The sequence below is a fragment of the Nomascus leucogenys genome, chromosome 17 (genome assembly GCF_006542625.1).
Source record: "Nomascus leucogenys isolate Asia chromosome 17, Asia_NLE_v1, whole genome shotgun sequence".
NCBI classification, from domain to species: domain Eukaryota; kingdom Metazoa; phylum Chordata; class Mammalia; order Primates; family Hylobatidae; genus Nomascus; species Nomascus leucogenys.
The window spans coordinates 90,497,465-90,512,139 of record NC_044397.1 but is presented as its reverse complement, the minus strand read 5'-3'; the positions used below and the strand labels follow the sequence as shown (position 1 = coordinate 90,512,139).

Genomic DNA, 14,675 nt, shown 5'->3' with positions numbered 1-14,675 from the left:
AGGTGGGAGGATCACTTGAGCCCAGGAGGTCAAGGCTGCAGTGAGCCAGGAAGCTGGGATTGCACCATTGCACTCCCGCCTGGGGAACCCTACCTCAAAAAAAAAAAAAAAAAAAAAAGTCCAACCTCACTGGCAACCAGACACAATCAAATAAAAATAGTGGGATCGCACTGTAGCAAAGATACACAGAAACAGGCAGGCTCCTCCTACGCTACCAGAGAGTAAAAATCAGCACAGCCCGTTTGGAGAGCAACTGGCTTGAACCTATCAAATGACCTGTTACAGATACATGTATTCTTCAGCCAAGACTCACTTCCAGGTACTTAACTACAGAGCAAGTAAAAAGGCACGTGGACAAAGACGACAAAGACATTGTTTCAGTTTCATTAGGAGGAGCCACGCTGGCCTGGTTAAGAAACACAAGGCACATCCACGTAATGGGATTCCACGCAGCCACAAAACAGAAGGAAGCAGCTCTGTACAGACGCAGAATTACCTCCACGATGCACTGACGGCCAGCTGCAGAATCACACACAGTGTGATCCTAAGACACCGAAAAAAAACAATTCTATCCTCACAAGTACATGTGTGAAATTTACGTTAGTTTTTTGGGGGGGGGGGGGGGGTGAGCCAGGGTCCTCTTTGTCATCCAGGATAGAATACAGTGGCGCAATCTCAGCTCACTGTAGCCTCCACCTCCCGGGCTCAAGTGATTCTCCTACCTCAGCCTCCCCAAGAGCTGGGACTACAGGTGCACACCACCATGCCCGGCTAATCGATTATGTAATTTAATAGAATCACATAGGGAGCATAATCACTCACACCACACTGCAGTAACTGCTTGACAGGCAGCTCCAGAAGAGGGGCGTGAACGTGACTGAAGGGCAAAGGTCAACAGTGACAGACACGTTTTGACAATGATTTACAGTGAGAATAAGTTCTTCATTTCTTGTGAAGATTTTAAAAACGTTTTCAAAATAGGCATAGAAGGGAGGAAAATTACATCATTTTATGTGCCTCAGTTTCCTCACCTTTGTTACTTAAGTTTTTGATACAGGTCTCCCTCTGTCACCCAGGCTGCAGTGCAATGGCATGATCACAGCTCACTGCAGCCTCCACCTCCCAGGCTCAGGTGATCCTCCCACCTCAGCCTCCCCAGTAGCTTCGACCATAGCTGCATCCCACCACACCCGGCTAACTTTTGGTAGAGATAGGGTCTGGCTGTGTTGCACAGGCTGGTCTCAAACTCCTGGGCTCAAGTCATCTGCCCGCCACAGCCTCCCAAAGTGATGGGACTACAGGAGCGAGCCACTGTGCCCAGCCCTGTTTCCTCACCTTTAAAATGGGAATAAGTACAGCCCTCATTGGTTGGGCCGCTGTGAGTTCAATGAGTGATTCCACCTGCTTAAAGCCGATAGCAGGTGTTCTATTGGCCGAGGTCAGCTGCTGCCACTCCTTCTATCAGTGTGGCGAGAGCTGCTATGTCACCCGCAGCAGAAGGAACTGGGCTATTCTCCAAGTCGGAATCCAGTGGGGGAACCTCCTCCTCACCTCTGCTTCACCTCCCACCTCCGGCCAGGCCATAAGCCCTGCGCCCTCTGCTTCACCTCCCACCTCTGGCCAGGCCATAAGCCCTGCGCCCTCTGCCTGTTGGCTTTTTAGGATCTGCCCAGGCTTGGAAGGGCTGCCAACTTCACAGCTATTGGACAGACCACGATCCAGTCGGCTGACGACCCCTTCGGACACACCCTAGGCCCTCACCAGGCTCTGGGAGTGAGTTCTGGCACCTACATGCTTGTGCGCCACGGGGGGACACGCAGAGTCTGCACCTGGGAGCAGCCGCCCGCAAGAGGCACACAAGCCACACGCGGAGCCCACTGATTAGCTAGAAGGGACTTTTTATTGAAGGGCGAGGCTCCGGCATCTGATGGCAGCTACAACCTAGGGACAGAGGAGAGGGGCTGAGGGTGGGTGAGAGGGTGCCCCATACCCCCTGCCGACCTGACACCCCCTGCCTTTCAGTTTCCCTTTGGGGACCCTCCCAACCCCACTCTGGTTTCAGGGCCTCTTCTGGGCATGGCCAAGGGGGTGTGGCTCAGCCACTGGCCACACTCTGGGAGGGGCCCTGGGACTCGGTGGGAGAAGAGCTCCCTTCCTTGCGCCGAAGCCGGGTGGACTCACTGGATCTCGCGGAACGCCCGCTTCTCCACCAGCTTCACCTTGTACTTGCGTTTGAACCTGGAGCAAGGACGATGCAGCAATCAGTGCCCGGGGCCAATCCCAGATGCCCTCCCCACCACAGCAGCCCCGGCCGCCCCTTACTTGGCTCTCTCTCGAGGCTCGATCATATTCCTCCTCTGGAAGCTCTTAAATCGGTCTCGAAGGATGTTGCCCTCGGGCTGCGGGACAGAGAGGGAGGCCTCAGCAGGGCCTGGCAGAAGCCCGGGGGCCTGGACCTCTCCCCGGGGTCCTGGCAGGGCTCAGCCCCATGCAGTCTCCCCAGGGCAGCCTGTGGGCACCAGGGACTCAGCCTGGCCCTCAGCTGCTGGGGCTCAGCGTTGGGGTGACAGCCACCAACCCACGGCCATCTCTAAGCTGGGCTTAGAGGAGTCACGGGAAGGGGGCTGGTGACGACACAGAAAAGGGGACAGCAAGCGCAAAGGCCAGGTCAGAGGAAGAAGGCGCAGTCCACCCATAGCACAGCTGGCTGGAGCCCCACGGCTGGGCCGGCCCAGTGTGTGGCTGACAGAGGAGCTGGGCTTCCTCAGGGGCACTGGGGAGCCACAGCAGGTCCTGAGCAGGGGAGGCACAGGGTTGGTTCTGAGCTTCAGAAAGGTCCCTCTAGTCCTCAAGGTGACCGGGACTGCAACAGGGACCAGTTGGAAGGAAAGGCCTTCTTAGGGTCCCAGACTCAAACCCTAGCCTGGCCCCTCACCCTGGGATCCCATCCCAGTACCCCGTGCCCTCAGCCCCTGAGCATTGGCCCCACTGGCCCAGCCCAGGGGTAGCCATGGTGTCGCCCATAGCCCCTGGGGGCACGGGGAGCAAGGATGGTGTCATCACTGGGCACGGGGCTCCGCGGTGGCACACAATGAGCACCTTCAGGGTCCTGAGTGAGTCTGTCAGCTCCGAGCTCAGCTGCACATCAATGTCGGGTGCCTGGTACCTGCAGAACAGGGCGGGTGTTCAGAAATATCACCCCCGCAGGGCCCAGTCCAAAGCCCCCTGCTGGAGAAGGGGCCTCTGAGAACGTGGGGTTTTATGGGTGAAGAGGTGGTCTCCCGGTGCGGGGGGTGGGCAGTTCCTGAACAAAGGCAGGAAGGTGTCAGGAAGTGGGACCTGGCCCCCTCCCCAGCCTCTCCCAGAACCCCCAGTCTGGTTCTCACTTGAGCCGCCCCAGCCTTCGGGGCTTGTCAGCCTCGGCCTCCCGCCGCGCCTGCCGCTGCCTCCGCCGCCGCGCCAGCTCCGCCAGCCTCAGAGCCACCTGGGCCTTGATCCCGCGCAGCCGGAACAGCTCCTGGTGCCGGAGCCGGGCGGCCCGCAACGCAGCCTGCTGCACCCGCTGTGGAGACAGGGCAGGGTCAGGGCCCAGGAAAGTGCTGCCCACCCAGGGAGGCCTTCTCTCTACACAGGGAACTCTCCCTGCACAAATCTGCCTGTCCCCGGAGGCCCTTCCTGACCCCGTCCCCATCACATCAGCGGCCGCTTCAGTGCCTTCCCAGCAGCTGTTTGCTGAAGCGCCCTTTGTCATCCATCTCCCCTGGTCTGTGGTACAGACACCTCCCCCCACCCCGCCCCTCAAACAGAAGCGCCAGGGACCCTGTCCCACCCCAGCCCAGAGCCCTGCCTGGAAGAGGCTGGGAAATGAGTCTCAGCTGTGAGGATCCCGAAGCGCCACACGCGGGGCTTGGGGTGGGCAGGCTGCCCGCAGCACCCAGGGCAACCCGTGGGTGGAAGGAAGGAAGGGGGCGAGGCATCAGAGGCAGGCCCCGCCGGCCCAGGCGCTCACCAGCCTGCGCACAGCCTTCTCCCGCCGCCGCTGCTGCTCCGTCTTCTTCTCTGTGGCGGCCAGGCGGGCAGGCATGGGACCGACCTCGGCATCCCCAGCCTCTGGCCCCTCGCCCTGGCCTGGCTCCCCCTCACCATCCGACTCCTCCAGCAGACCCTCGCACAGCTCCTGGAATGTGGACTCCTGGGGAGGCGGGATGCAGTGTCAGAGGTGGGGAGGAGGCCCGGGGAGGGGAGGGAGTGGGCAGGTGCAGGGCTCACCTGGGTGGCGGCCTGCTCTGTGGCGGGCAGGGCCAGCTGCCGCTCCAGCTTCTCCGCCTCCTTCTGCCGCTGCAACTCCACCTCGTGGGCCGCTGAGAGCAGGGTCTGTGAGGGGCGGGAGTGAGGGCCGGTCCCTGAACCTCTCCTGGGACACTGAGACTCGACCCTCTTACCTCCCATCTGTCCCTCACCCAGTGCCCACGATCCCGCCCTGGCCCAGGCTTTCCTCCCCACGCCCCATCTACCAGCACACCCACCCTGCACAGAGCCAGAGGGCACCTCAAACCCTCGCCCTCACACCTGCTCTGTGCATCTGTGAAGGCGGTCTGGCCTGTATGCTTCATAGTTTTTATTTATTTATTTATTTTTTTTGAGACAGAGTTTCACTCTTGTTGCCCAGGCTGGAGTGCAATGGCGCGATCTCAGCTCACCACAACCTCCGCCTCCTGGGTTCAAGCAATTCTCCTGCCTCAGCCTCCCAAGTAGCTGCAATTACAGGCATACACCACCACGCCCGGCTAATTTTGTATTTTTAGTAGAGAGGGGGTTTCTCCATGTTGGTCAGGCTGGTCTCAAACTCCTCACCTCCAGTGGTCCACCCACCTCAGCATCCCAAAGTGCTGGGATTACAGGTGTGAGCCACCACACCCAGCCCACAGTTTCATTTATGTGAACTGGTTGGGGTGGGTAAGTCCCTGAGACAGGAAGCCTGGCGTCTGCCTAAGACCACACGAGATAGGGAATTGGGAGGTGATGGCTGACATGTGAGGTTTCCTTTAGGGACAGTGAAAATGTTCTAAAATTGACTGCGGGGATGGTTACACGATGGTCACTAAAAGCCACTGAATCAATCACATACTCTAACTAGGTTGACTGTATGGTAAGTGAATTTTATCACTACGAAGTAGTTCTGTACAAATCTAAAAGCGAATGTCTGATCTCCACGCCCCCTCCCATATCTGGTCCAGGAACAGATGGCAGTGAGCGGCACCCTCATGCTTTCAATCGTGAGCACACTGCTGCTTTTTTCCGCAGACACTTTTCTCTACCAGATGAGGAAGCTGCCTCTGTTCCTGGCTAGCTGTCTCCTTCTTATGAATGCTTAACACGATTAGGGCAAGCATCCTGCATTTACTGCGAACAGCTCAGCGTCTCTCCAGTCACATGACCCCATGAGAAGGGGTGTTCCTGGAGGGAGGGTTGTGCTTGTTTTTTGAGAGTCTCTGTTACACAGGCTGGAGTGCCGCGGTGCAATCATAGCTCTGCAGCCTGGACCTCCTGGGCTTAAGCAATGCTCCCACCTCAGCCTCCCAACCAGTTGGGACCACAGGCGCTCGCTGCCACGCCCTGCTAATTTTCTGTATTTAGTAGAGACAGGGTTTCACCATGTTGGTCAGGCTGGTCTCCAACTGCTGACCTCAAATGATCTGCCCGCCTCAGCCTCCCAAAGTGCTGGGATTACAGGTGTGAGGCACTGCACCCGGCCAAGGGAGGGGTTTTTGTCCCCTTTGTCCACAGCATCTGTGCCAACAGATGCCCGCTAAATGCACAGTGGCTCCAGCCAGACTTTCCCATCGCTGAGGTAGCCTCGCCCGTGAATAACTGTCACTTGGCTGCCAGTGTGCCACCGTGTCACCACAGCCTTTTGCATCTCTGTCCCACAGGCTTCCTGGAAGATGCCACGGTCTCACTCACCTCTGTGCCTTTGCAGCGCTGTTCCCGCCACCTGGAAAACCCACTCCCCTCCTCCCATTGCAAACCCCTCCCTCAGCCTCTGCCTCGGCTCAGGCGTCCCCTCCTCCTGGGAGCCCTTCCTGACCCCCCAGGCTGGGCCAGGTGCCCCGTCTGGGCTCCCAGCCCCAACCACTCTGCCCATCACTGTCTGGGAACAGGTCTCTTGCACTGGACCGTGAGCCCCGTGAGGACAGGCCCAGGGCTGCCTGGGTCACTGGAGATCCCAGCACCACCCAGCACAGGGAGGACGCTAGTGAAGGCCTGACTGAGAGGCAGAGCCCGCTGAGGAGGGGGGCCTGGACGGGGCGGTGTACCTGGTGGTCTTCAAAGGACGGGTTGTAGGAAGCTCCGGCAGGCGCCACCTCCACGGCGGGTGCCTGGGACGGCTTGGTGTGCAGGCGTGATGGCCGCTGTGGAGAAAAGGCCGAGGCAGGGTAAGGCCGTGCGCTGGGGCCGCGGGTGACCTGGGACACAGTCGTGGGGCAGATGCTCCAGGCCTTGCCAGCAGTTGGGTGTGGGAAGAGCTTGAGGGGCATTCAGGTGACTCGAGAGCAAGACTCCGTCTCAGAAAAAGAAAAAAAAGACGCCTATGCTCTGCTACCCACGAGGCTGAGCCCTGGAGATTGTGAGCACCTGGGTTCTAACACGCGGGGTCCAGCAGCTCAGGGAGGAGGAGGAGGCTGCAAATCCAAACTCAAACCCGCGACACTTCTGCCACTTGCCAACACTGGCTCCACCTTCTCATGCGCTACCTCTTTAAATTCTCCCCACCGGCCCATGATCTAAGTACAATTTCATCTGTATTTTATTTTATTTTATTTTTTGAGACGGAGTTTCGCTCTTGTTGCCCAGGCTGGAGTGCAGTGGCATGATCTCGGCTCACTGCAACCTCCACCTCCCTGGTTCAAGCGATTCTCCTGCCTCAGCCTCCCTAGTAGCTGGGACTACAGGCACGTGCCACCAAGCCCAGCTAACTTTTTTTGTATTTTTAGTAGAGACAGGGTTTCACCACGTTGGCCAGGCTGGTCTCAAACTCCCGACCTCAGGTGATCCACCTGTCTCGGCCTCCCGAAGTGCTGGGATTACAGGCGTGAGCCACCATGCCCGGCCCTCATCTGCGTTTTAGAGGAAGATACAGGTCGCAGAAAGGTTAGACCACCTTCCCAGGATCAGTCAGCACTGGAGCTGGGACAGGAATCCCAGCCACCTGGCTCCAGCACAGAGTTCTCGGCCACTGGGATGGAAGGGCTCCGAGACTGACACTCTACTGCAGGAACACAGAGCAGCTCCCAGCCCTCCTCACCCTCCCATCACCCAGGACGCCCTTCCCACACGTCTCACCTTCACTCCTTTCTTCTTGGTCTGCTCCAGGAAAAACTCATCCTGGCCAACCAACGGCCTGTCCAGGGGGTCTGTGGATACAGCGAGCGGAGCTGCTGAGACAGTCCCAGCATGGAAGAGGCACCAAAGGTCTCCCCCCAATCCCTCCCCATTTCAAAAAGGTGACCCTGAAGCTCAGGCAAGGGAAGGACTGATTCTAGACCCCAAGGGGCCTTGATCACCAGGATAAAACTGTGTCTGGATGGGTTCAGAAAGTGGATGAGACCAAAGCTGAAGGCAGGAGCCTCACAACTCAGGAAAGGAAAAGCACGAGTGGGAAACGGCCGCCCCTTCAGGACGCGCGACTCTTCCGGGAGGTCACCAAAGCACCCACAGAGCACTCCCTTTCACACTGTACTCTCGTGCGGTGCACCACACACACAACTGCACATGGCAGTCCTGTCCCCATTCATAGGTGACAGCAGGGTCACTCACTGTCTGAGGCCCAGAGGTCGTAGAAGGGCCGCTCCACGGTGTCCTGGGGCCCCGGCTTGGCCCTGGCTGTGGGAGGGTTGAGGAGCCGGGCCTGGGCCCTGCGCACCTCCCGGGGCAGCTCGCCCTGCTTGGCCAGCTTCTCCCATAGCTGCTCCTTCCGCCTGAGCTTCTTGGCGTTGGGGACCTGGTGGGCGAGGACGCTGGTCGGGAAGAGGTGGCACAAGCGCAGCAGGTGAGGTGGCAGCCTGAATGGCAGCCGGGCCTCCTCCCCGTCAGGGTTCCTCCCACCATTAAGGCAGCTCCAGCACCCCCTCTCCAAACAGTGGCGCTCCGCCCCCTCTTCAGAGAACTCCTCTCTCCACGTCTGTCTCCAGCCTAGGCCTCCCCTCTGAGCCCCAGACTCAACGAAGCAACAGCCCCCTCCTGGACATACCCCAGGCACCTCACACCACCATGTCAAAACCAACCTCAGCATCACCCGAAATCCTACTCCTCCTCCATATCCCCATCTCAGGGGAAGGCCAGCTGTCCACCCTGTCACCCACTCATGCCCCAAGACCCACCTAATGCGCCTCCTGAACACGCCTCCCACTCAGCCCCTCCTCTCCAACCCCAAAGCCCCCAGCCGGGTCCAGGCCCCTCCTCACCTGCCTCGGCCCAGCACCAGGGCACCCAGACTCCCTCCCTCCAATCTGCACTCCAAAGTCCAAACCTGACCCCGCCCTACCCTCCAAATGACCCTCACCTACCACCCCCCAGCCCCGGAAACCCTTTAGGACCAGAGTCTGGCGGGAAAGAAGGGCCCAGGGACGCTGGGACACTCACTCTTTGGGGGCAGGGCCTGTGGATGTGTTCTCGAGGATGAGGTCAACCCGAAGGGGTTTCTTGAGAAGCAGTGACTTCTTCTGGACTTTGGTTCTCTTCTTAGTCAGCCCTAAGAGTGGGAAAGAGAACAAGTCAAGGCCTCAGGCCTACCCGCTGCCAAAGACCACCCACCCTATTCACCTCTATGGGAGCCATCAGACCTGAATCCCAAGTCACCCCAGGAGACTTGGAGGTCCCCAGGCTCCTACCTGGAGGTAGAAGCCCCTAAGGGTGGGGCCCAAGGTGCCCAAGCCCTGACCCTCCACAACCAAGTGCTGGGCCAGCAGGAGGCAGGCCCCATGCTGGGGACACGAAGAGTGACGCCCACAGCCACATAGGAGGGTCTCCCAGACAAAGAGGGAAGAGGACCAGGCATGGTGGCTCACGCCTGTAATCCCGGCACTCTGGGAGGCTGAGGTGGGAGGATCGCTTGAGCCCAGGAGTTTGAGGCCAGCCTGAGCAACATAGTGAGATCTCGTCTCAGGGGAAAAAAAAAAAAAAGGAAAGAAAGCAAGTGATCAGTTGACACCGAAGCCCAGGGAGGGCCACAGAACTGGACTTGGGCCCCAGGACGGCCACTTCTCAGCATAACTTCTAGTTCTCTGGTTTTTACTGCCTTTTTCCTCCCACAAAGGTACCTATGGTTTTTACTTCAAAAGCCTAACAATTAAAAGCAGTAACTCTATAGCAAAACACCCTAGAATGGAATTATGCCCTTGCATGGACTGTGGGACCTCACACAAGAGGCTTAGCTCCTCCGTGCCCCCAAAACAAGGATGTGGATACCTCCCTCACTGGGCTGCTATGAAGATGTAATCATTTAAGGCCCACAAAGCACAGGGGCTGACCTGCGACTGCTTACAACCACTATGATCTTTGTCCATGTTTTCTTACTGAAGTGGAACCCATGAACTGCTTCTCTTCCGCCCCGCAAAGAGGCTTCCCACTCACCAAAGCACGCCAATAACCACTTCCCCATCTGTTCATTACAGGCAGGTCAATGACTTACCCTTTATGCTCACACACCAGATCGACTCACTTCGGTCAAGGCTGACTTCTCTAATAACGACCTGCCCTCTTTTTTTTTTTTTTTGAGACAGAGTCTTGTTGCCCAGGCTGGAGTGCAATGGTGCCAACTTGGCTCACTGCAACCGCTGCCTCCCAGGTTCAAGCAATTCTCCTGCCTCAGCCTCCCGAGTAGCTGGGATTACAGACATGCACCACCACGCTCGGCTAATTTTGTATTTTCAGTAAAGATGGGGTTTCTCCATGTTGGTCAGGCTGGTCTCAAACTCCCGACCTCAGGTGATCCACCTGCGTCAGCCTCCCAAAGTGCTGGGATTACAGGCATGAGCCACTACGCCCAGCTTGAGACACAGTCTTGCTCTGTCGCCCAGGCTGGAGTGCAGTGGTATGATCTTGGCGCATTGCAACCTCCGCCTCCCGGGTTTAAGCGCTTCTCAGTAGCTGGGATTACATGCGTGTACCACGACGTCCAGCTAGTTTTTGTATTTTTAGTAGAGACAGGGTTTCGCCATGCTGCCCAGGCTGGTCTCCAACTCCTGACCTCAAGTGACCGACCCGCCCCGCCTTGGCCTCCGTGTAGGCCACTGCACCAGACTCTAATAACCACTTTTCACCTGCCTATTGGAAGTCTCCTGTACCTCAAGGCAGCTCCTTCCACTCTATCTGGTCACTGAACCAGGTCCTCTCGTTTTCATTAAAACAGACCCTTTGATCTCACACAAGCTCCCCCTCTTGCTCATTAAAGCAGACCCCTTCGCTTGCTTCCAGGCCATTCATTAGAGCAAATCATCTGTTCTTAGTTTGTTTTTCTATGTATTGAAGCAAACATTACTACTCATTAGAGCAATCCCTCCCTCACTCCTCATCTTGTTTCAGCAGATCCCCACCCTGCATTCTGGCAACTTAAGGCAAACAAGTTAAGACTAGTGTGTTACCTGCTCACTAAGGCAGGTCCTCTTGTTCCTATTAAAGCTCATCTTGGCCGGGCGAGGCAGCTCACGCCTATAATCCCAGCACTTTGGGAGGCCAAGGCAGGTGGATCACCTGAGGTCTGGAGTTTGAGACCAGCCTAGCTGACATGATGAAGCCCCATCTCTACTAAAAATACAGAAATTAGCCAGGCTTGACCAGGCATGGTGGCTCATGCCTGTAATCCCAGCACTTTGGGAGGCCGAGGCAGGCGGATCACCTGAGGTCAGGAGTTCGCGATCAGCCTGACCAACACAGAGAAACCCTGTCTCTACTAAAAATACAGAATTAGCCGGGCATGGTGGCGCATGCCTGTAATCCCAGCTACTCGGGAGGCTGAGGCAGGAGAATGGCTTGAACTGAGATCGCACCACTGCACTCCAGCCTGGGTGACAGAGCAAAACTATCTCAAAAAAATAACAGTAATCCCAGACTGGGGTTCAGCAGCACGATCTCGGCTCACTGCAACCCACCGCAACCGGCAGGACTGATTTGTTTAAGCAGGTCCTTGACTTGCTTTTCTGCAAGCTAAAAAGAGATCCTTTAATGTGTTTCTAACCTATTCATCAAGGCAGACTCCCAGCAGCTTATCTGTGCATGGAGATCACTGACATCTCAAAAGAAAAATCTGCCTTCTCTCCAGCTTGCTTTCTGCCCATTTGAGGTCCCCTTGTTTGTATTAAGGTTGACCTGTTTCCGCAGATATTTGCCTCCCAAGCCACATCCTTAACACAGATCTCAGAGGCTATGGTAAGCTGGCTAACAACGTATAACGGCCATTCCCCACCACAAAAGCCTCTCCTCACCTTTTTCCTTGGAGCCAGTGTCCACGAAGAAGAGTTTTTCATTTGGGGCCTCTGACAACAAGCCACTGGGGGACAGAAATACAGAACATCAGCCAGAGATGTTGGAGACGAACGAGATTTAACCTGGCAGGTCCAGCCTTCCTCTTCCGCTTAGTCAAGTCCCGCCACGGCCTCGCCCAGCAGTTTACAGAACTTAGTACTTAGGAAGGACTGCCGGGCGCAGTGTCTCACGCCTCTAATCCCAGCACTTTGGGAGGCCCAGGTGGGTGGCTCACCTGAGGTCAGGAGTTCAAGACCAGCCTGGCCAACATGGTCAAACTCTGTCTCTACTAAAAATACAAAAATTAGGCCGGGTGAGGTGGCTCACACCTGTAATCTTAGCACTTTAGGAGGCTGTGGCGGGTGGCTCACCTGAGGTCAGGAGTTCAAGACCAGCCTGGCCAACATGGCAAAACACTGTCTCTACTAAAAATACAAAAATTAGCCGGACGTGGTGGTGCATGCCTATAATCCCAGCTACTTGGAAGGCTGAAGCAGGAGAATCATTTGAACCCAGGAGGCAGAGGTTGCAGTGAGCCAAGATCGTGCAACTGCACTCCAACCTGGACTACAGAGACTCCGTCTCAAAAAAAAAAAAAAAAAAAAAAGGAAAAGAAAAATAGCTGGGCGTGGTGGCGCCCGCCTGTAATCCCAGCTACTCATGAGGCTGAGGCAGAAGAATCGCTTGAGCCTGGGAGGCGGAGGTTGCGGTGAGCTGAGATCGCACCTACTCCAGCCTGGGCGATACAGCGAGACTCCGTCTGAAAAACATATATGTATATATACACACACACACATATTTAGGAAGCAGCAAGCTAAGGTGAGTGCATGGAACGTATTTACACTAAAAATTATTCATTGTTTACCTAAAATCCAAATTTAATTGAGCGTCCTGTATATTTATCTGCTAAATCTGGTAACTGTATCAAGCTCTCCAGCTTCCCATGCTGAGTCCCCTGCCTATGCTCTCCATTTTCTCGGTGGCTTCCGGGACAGGCGACTCCCGACCCCCGGCCCCCGGCCCCCGGCCCGTCCACGCAAGCACGCCTGGCCTTGCACCTGGACGCAGGAACCGTCCCAGCTCCCGGAAGTCCCGCCCCCCGTACCCGCTCGTGCGCTCCTGTAGCCGCACGTCTTCCAGGAACTGGTCAACCTCCAGCCCCAGCGGTTCCTGAGCAAGCCGCCGCCAGCCCCGCTTCTTATTTCTTGGGCCTCGCCGCCGCCGCCTCAGCGCTGGGTCCACTGAAGTGGGCCGCAGCCCCAGGAAACCAGAATCGGCATCTCTTTTCGAGCTGCGCTTCCCACCAACGCTACTGCCTCCTGCCGCCATCTTGTCAAAGGAAGAATTCGGCTACTGGCGTCCTAAAAAGCGCCTTTGCAGCGTGCGCGCGCAGATTTCCCACCCTCTTCCGTGACGTACTTCCTGTGGCAGCCATATTTGTAAAGTGACTGGAGTTGCCAGGAGGCTGCCATCTTGGTAAAGGATAAATGGCTCTTTCTTCCTCCATTGTTTACAGCGGGATCTGAAGATTCCTAACGGCGGCGGGTGGTAGGAGAGAGACGGGAAGGTTGCAGGTTCTTAGCTTTCGCCCTTAAGCGAACACCTTTCCCGGCCGCCTGGGGTCTTTGCTCAAACTGATTTTTTTCTTTAATAGACAAGGTCTCACTTTGTTGCCCCCAGGCTGGAGTGCAGTGGAAGGGTAATGGCTCACTGCAGCCTCCCAACTCCTAAGCTCAGGGATCCGCCTACCTCAGCCTCCCGAGTAGCTGCGACCACAGAAGCGTGCAACCACACCTGGCTAATTTTTTATTTTTATTTTTTGTAGAAATGGAGCCTCCCCATGTTGCCCAGGCTGGTCTCAAACATCTGGTTTCAACTGATCCTCCTTCCTAGGCCTCCCAAAGCTGTGGGATTACAGGCTCACACCACCGCTCCCGGTCCAAACTAATGTGTTTTTTTTTTTAAGAGACAAAGGTCTCACTATGTTGTCCAGGCTGGTCTTGAACCCCTGGGCTCAAGTGATTCTCCCTCCTCAGCCTCCGAAAGTGCTAGGATTACAGATGTGAGCCACCATGCTCGGCCTGATTATTTTTTAATCTCATTTTCTTAGAAAGTCAGAACCGTCAGTGGTAGATTCTGCACAACACACATTCCAATCTCAGAAGTTTTGTCCTCTCAAATGTTCCAATCTTAGTATCTTAGAAATCAAGTAACTTTCGGAATATCAAAGTTGGAAGCACAGAACATTAGAGGAATGTTAGAAACATACACTTTTGGCCGGGCGCGGTGGCTCACGCTTGTAATCCCAGCACTTTGGGAGGCCGAGGCGGGCGGATCACGAGGTCAGGAGATCGAGACCACGGTGAAACCCCGTCTCTACTAAAAAATACAAAAAATTAGCCGGGCGTGGTGGCGGGTGCCTATAGTCCCGGCTAGTCGGAGAGGCTGAAGCAGGAGAATGGCGTGAACCCGGGAGGCGGAGCTTGCAGTGAGCCGAGATTGCGCCACTGCACTCCAGCCTGGGCGACAGAGCGAGACTCCGTCTCAAAAAAAAAAAAAAAAACATACACTTTTAGGACCCTGGAAGTGCAGACTCAGAATCATTCATCTTGAGCGGGGTACTTCACTGTGCCTCAGTTTCGTCATCTGTAAAATAATGATGATAACGGTACATCTGCCTCATAAATCATGCAGAAGATTAAACATATGTAAAGCGCTGAAGGCTGCGTCTGGTATCTGAGTGTTAGCTATTGTTACTGCCTTGCCCTCTGAGGCTTCATCTTAGAATCAACTTATCTTTGCTATTTACAAATAAGGAAGGAAGCTCAGAGGCTCTTGGGCCCTGGCAGCCATTCAAAGGGATCCATGGCAGGGCGTGGTGATTCACGCCTGTAATCCCAGCACTTTGGGAGGCCGATGCAGGAGGATCGCTTGAGCCCAGGAATTCAAGACCAGCCTGGGCAACATGGTGAGATCCTGTGTCTGCCAAAAATTTAAAAATTAGCCAGGCGTGATGGTGTGCGCCTGTAGTCCCAGGTACTCGGGAGGCTGAGGTGGGAGGATCGCTTGAGCCCAGGAGTTGGAGGGTGCGGTGAGCTGTGATTGCACCATTGCACTCCAGCCTGGGTGACAGAGCAAGACCCTGTCTCAAA

At 56.0% G+C, this 14,675-nt stretch overlaps 1 protein-coding gene and 1 non-coding gene across 2 annotated transcripts; both read right to left on the bottom strand.

Annotated features, from left to right (window-relative positions):
• Positions 1–1,881: 1,881 nt before the first annotated feature.
• Positions 1,882–12,937, bottom strand: NOP53 (NOP53 ribosome biogenesis factor). The gene is made up of 13 exons (XM_003277626.4): positions 12,629–12,937; positions 11,484–11,548; positions 8,644–8,752; positions 7,819–8,018; positions 7,345–7,415; positions 6,318–6,413; positions 4,270–4,374; positions 4,010–4,192; positions 3,387–3,562; positions 3,100–3,166; positions 2,323–2,399; positions 2,182–2,238; positions 1,882–1,941 (listed from the first exon to the last, which is right to left on the bottom strand). Exons 1-13 carry the CDS (start codon positions 12,850–12,852, stop codon positions 1,935–1,937), a joined length of 1,437 nt encoding a protein of 478 aa, XP_003277674.2. The 5' UTR covers positions 12,853–12,937; the 3' UTR covers positions 1,882–1,934.
• Positions 2,961–3,069, bottom strand: LOC115831066. Its single transcript, XR_004026613.1, has one exon. It is a non-coding gene; the product is annotated as a small nucleolar RNA SNORD23 (small nucleolar RNA).
• Positions 12,938–14,675: the final 1,738 nt, after the last annotated feature.